Source organism: Sardina pilchardus, chromosome 17 (assembly GCF_963854185.1).
Source record: "Sardina pilchardus chromosome 17, fSarPil1.1, whole genome shotgun sequence".
Taxonomy (NCBI): Eukaryota; Metazoa; Chordata; class Actinopteri; order Clupeiformes; family Clupeidae; genus Sardina; species Sardina pilchardus.
In genome coordinates, this window is record NC_085010.1 from 24016975 (window position 1) to 24021974 (window position 5000).

General features: G+C 44.9%; 1 protein-coding gene across 1 annotated transcript in view; it reads left to right on the forward strand.

Moving 5' to 3' along the window:
* The window catches only part of cald1a (caldesmon 1a), a 67153-nt gene that overhangs the window by 39403 nt on the left and 22750 nt on the right, over positions 1-5000 (forward strand). The window contains 1 exon segment of the mRNA XM_062517707.1: positions 1660-2066. Within this exon segment, the coding sequence (XP_062373691.1) occupies positions 1660-2066 (407 nt within the window).

Here is a 5000-nt window from a genome sequence, read left to right on the forward strand (position 1 = left end):
GCATTTCTATATTTCAATAGGAGAGGCTGACTGACCTCACTGCTTGTGTTTGTGGCGGTCTTGTATTGGGAATAAGGTCTTCAATGGGGCTCTGTGTGTTTGTAAACTGAGCCCAAAGGTCAGAGGTCAAACTCCTACTGTCTGCAAGCATAAGGAGGACAGACAGACAGACACGAGGGCTTTGTCCTGCAGTTCATCCACACCACACACTGTATAAAAACAAACTGCCAATATGTCTGTAATCGTTTTCATTTCATCATTTGTTTATCCGTGGTTTGCAGAATGTCAATGGTCCGTGATGGTTCGAAATCCTTTTTTTCCGTTCCTTCCAATCTCTTTTTGTTTTTGTCAATCTTCCTGATTTTTTCTCTAATTCGTATTAATTACAACGAAGGAAATGCATATTGAACGCATTAACATTTCTTTTCAGGAAGTGTATTTCCACTGAGGCTATTCACATGACATTTTCACCAGACATTAGTATAAACTCAGGAAATCCCCATATTTAAAGAGATCCAAACATAAGTCCATAAATAAAGTTATGTGTAATAAAGAGAGGTAGAGAAAAAAAAAAGTATTGAGCTCCAAGGCTGGGAAAGGCTTGGAACCAGCTGAAACCTGTAAGAAGCTTGAAAGTAATTATGCTTCCAATCTGTGTAGATTAATATCAGCTGGGTTAATACATATTGATGGGCTGTAAAAAGGTGTTTTATTGCCAAGGTGTCACACAAGAAACGTCTCATGATGGGTAAAAGCAAAGAGCTCTCCCAAGACTTTCGCAACCTTATTGTTGCCAAACATATCAATGGAACCGGTTACAGATGTATTTCAAAACTTCAGAATCTTCCAGCAAGCAGCATTGGGGCCATTATTTATAGTATAGTAACATGACAGCATCATCAACCAACCGGCCATGTACAGGAGCTCCTCGCAAGATTCCTGACCAAGAATGCAGTCTGATCACACAAGAGCAAAAATCATACTACACACCATATTTGGGGAAGAAATGGCACTGAAAATCACCCTAAAAATACTATACCAACAGTGAAGTTTGGTGGAGGCATCATGGCGCAGGGCTATTTTTCATGTCATGGTGCTGGCAGAATCTTCCTGATTTAAAGGCTATCTGTTTAGAAGAATGAGGACAAATCGACTGATTAGTGTCTTCAAGGAAATGTCTTGAAGCTATCATTGCAAACAAAGGCCGTTGTTTTGTTCTGTGTCATTACACTTTATTACACATTACTTGTGGACTTTAGTGTTTGTATTGCTTTATATGTATGGAGTTCCTGAGTTTATACTAATGTCTGGTGAGCATTTGCTGTAATGTGAATAGCCTCATTGGAAATATATTTACTGAAATTGTTTTTGATTCATTAAGTACTTATATCCCCCACTGTATGTATATCCTATCTCTATTTCTCTCTCTCTCTCTCTCTCTCTCTCTCTCTCTCTCTCTCTCTTATCTCTCATTGTCATTGTTACCAAAGTTACGCATTTGAGACAACATAGAGTATATGTTAATCTTATGTTAAAATCTTTCCCTGACTCCACCTCTCTCTCTCTCTCTCTCTCTCTCTCTCTCTCTCTCTCTCTCTCTCTCTCTCTCTCTCTCTCTCTCTCTCTCTCTCTCTCTCTCTCTCTCTCTTTTTCCCTCAGTGTGTTAGAGGTGAGCTCCACAGTGAGCGTGAGTGGAGGAGGAGGTGGTGGTGGAGGAGGTGATGAGGAGGAGCAGGCTCTGCTGGACCGCCTGGCCAAGCGGGAGGAGCGCCGTCTTCGCCGCCTCAAGGAGGCGCAGGAGCGCCAGACCGACGTCACGGAGACCACCGTCACCACCGACAACAGCCTGGAGGAGCGGGCGTCCCTCCGCCGCGGGCGCTCCTACGAACCGGAGCCCGACCCCGAAGAGCCCAAACAGGAGGAGAAAGAGGAGGAGGAGGAGGAGGAGGTTGTGGAGCAGGAGGAGGAGCAGCCGGCCAACCAGGCAGAGGAGGAAGAGAGGGAGGAGGAGGTGCAGAGAGAGGTGGAGAAACCCAGAAGATCATACAGACACCAGGTGAAACTCAGTCACACATCAAATACGGTTTAGGACAATGCATTTGACCCAAGCCAGACTACCACATACTATGTACAGTACATAAACACTAGGCACATAATGATGTATAGTTTAACACTGTGATGTTTTGGCGCTCTATATGTAAAATTAAATTTAAATTAAAATTTTTCGTACATCCGTGTATCATAAATGTTCACAGGCTGGTATATGAATTTGTTTTCCACATACAGGGCTAATCAATCATTCTAATCATCTTCTAACCTTTCTTTCACACCACTGTTCATCTGAGCTCACTAAACAGCATTTTACCGGATAGTCAGCTAGCTAGCGCTGGTGCTCAGTCAGAGGGTTTGGGATTTCTTTTGGAGATAATGAGCCAGATTTGATCCAGATTTGTTTCAGATTCGATCCATACTTGATTCAGATTTGATCCAAACTGACTCCTGTGTATAGGAGGATACTGAGGAATCTGCATTGCCATCAGAGGAGAAATCAGGTGAGGGAGAAGTCTCGGCCGCGCCCGAGGCAGAGGGGGAGGGGCTAGACGACACGCCCAATGAGGCGGAGGCAGGGGAAGCCTTAGCCCCGCCCCCTGAGGTAGATGCTCCGGAACCTTCTGTTGCCCAAAATGGGGTAGCAGAAGACGTGACTGAGATGGAGGAGAGGAACGATGAGGAAGAGATTCCTGAAGGCAATGATGATGATGATGATAATGAGGGTTTGGTAAGAGTGTATCTGAGTGTGGTGATTTCAAACACACGTGCATGCTCTTTAACACAAGCACACACACACACACACTCACACAGAGTAGTATGCAGTCAACGGTCTGAACCACTGAATTCTGGTGCTATTTTTTAGGTCAAATTACACTGTTTCTCAAATTTTGAGAAACTTCAAATTCAACGTCAGAAAACTACATCAGAGGCCCCAGCCGTGGCGCAACTGGCTGGGGCACCTGCACCGCACGCCGGCGACCCGGGTTCGATTCCCGCCCCGTGGTCCTTTCCGGATCCCACCCCCGCTCTCTCTCCCATTCACTTCCTGTCTTTCTCCACTGTCACTGTCAATAAAGGCATAAAATGGCCAAAAAAATATACTTTAAAAAAAAAAGAAAACTACATCAGATTTTAGCCATTTAGATGAATTCTGTTCAATTGAAAAAGCTTTTTAGTGGCTGAATTGTCTGATGGAGATCTCCTGTCAATCTACATATTGCTGGTGGTCCTGCATGTTTTGTCCAAATTGTTTACGGTATCAGAACAGTGGTAAGACGAGACTCTTGTCATGCTATGGAGTCATCGAGAACACTCTGGTTACCCAGACTCCTCGGTGTGTGTGTGTGTTTGTACTTGTGTGTGGTCACAGCGTGCCCTCTTTTGAGCCTGAGCCCGGAGTTCACCCGCGTGGTCACAGTGTGTGTGTGTGTGTGTGTGTGTCATGTCCCACGGAGTGTGTTCACGGAAACACGGTCGCCGTGCATGGCGGCAGTGTTTATGCACCACAGGGAATGCGTGCGGTGTGTGTGTGTGAGGTGGCGGTGTGTGTTTAAGCGGACGCGGAGTGACGTGACACAGGACCGCGTGCGGCGTGGTCTCTATGCGCTTGGCGAAGCACACGGTTACATTGTTTCCACACCGCAGGTTTGATACGAGGCACTCACCACCAGAGCACTATACTGCGCAGCCACAGGACTGCACAACTTCAAGTTTACACACAGATTTATAACGGTTTATTTTTACAACCTCTGACAGAAAATCTGCATTTAAAGTCGACTTTTCTTATGACAAATACACTTTTCTTGTCAAGTAAAGGATAATGAAAGATAACATTTTACATTTAATTTAATACATTAAATCTCCCTTTGGGATTAACGAAAGTCCTCCCTGATTTAGTCTGATCAATATGAGGCTTTTGTCTGAACCTATGAGGACACCGTTTTAGTCCCTGTAATAATCATAGGGAAGTGAATCCGGCCTGAAGTGTGTGATTTTCTCTCCCTTGCCTCCCCAGAGGTCTCCTCTCCCATTACCGAGCCATTAACTAACATCAGCGCTGAACCACTCAATTGGAATCAATCTGAGTCATAAGTAACGGTGGAATGGTTCCCAGTCCACCCAGGTGTTAATTAGTCAGTGATCAGTACTTATACCAAAGATCCTTAAGGCGGAGCAAGATACGTCGTCGTAGTTCATGTCTATGGGCGCAAAACGGGGATCACTTCCTCTGCATAAAGGGGGTGTGTCATACGTGTCATGTCCATAGACTTCAGTGGAACAGCTCTGCATAAAGGGGGATTTTGCCCCCCTCCCTCTTGCGATTCGGGTTCCAGGAAGTGGCTTCTCATGAAGTATCTTGCTCCGCCCTTAATGATCTTTGCTTATACTTTGGTGCTGTATTAGCGGAAGTAATGCTGGAGGAAGGACCTGTCATGGAGACTCTTTAGACCTCTTCACTTCCTGTACAGCTCACTCTTCTTCTGTTGAGCCCTGCTGCTGTTTGACTTCGGATATGAAATGTTGATTAAAACGTTACTTAAACTCTTTGTCACGATGCGTATGTTCTGTCATAAACATGCCATAGATGCCATATAGAACCATTGCGTTTTCAAGACAGATGATCGTCCAGCCCAGACAGTGTCACGTCACCGTTGTGATTTACTGTCATGGCCGCTAGAAGAATGACTCATATTTGTGACAGGTCATAAGCTGTAAGTGATATAGGCAGTTAAGTCACGATGCCGCCGCACGTGTTTCCAACTAATGACAGCGTATGCTTGTCATGATGGCATCTGATATGACATGTTTATTATGACACTGTTATGCCAGTTTTTGTGACAGAGAGCCTAGGTAAGGTGTTAATCATGTTCAAGTGTGCTTTCCTGACTGAATATCTCTTTAGAGATTTCCCGGTCATCTTACTCGTTAAAACTCTCCGTGTGCCGCTT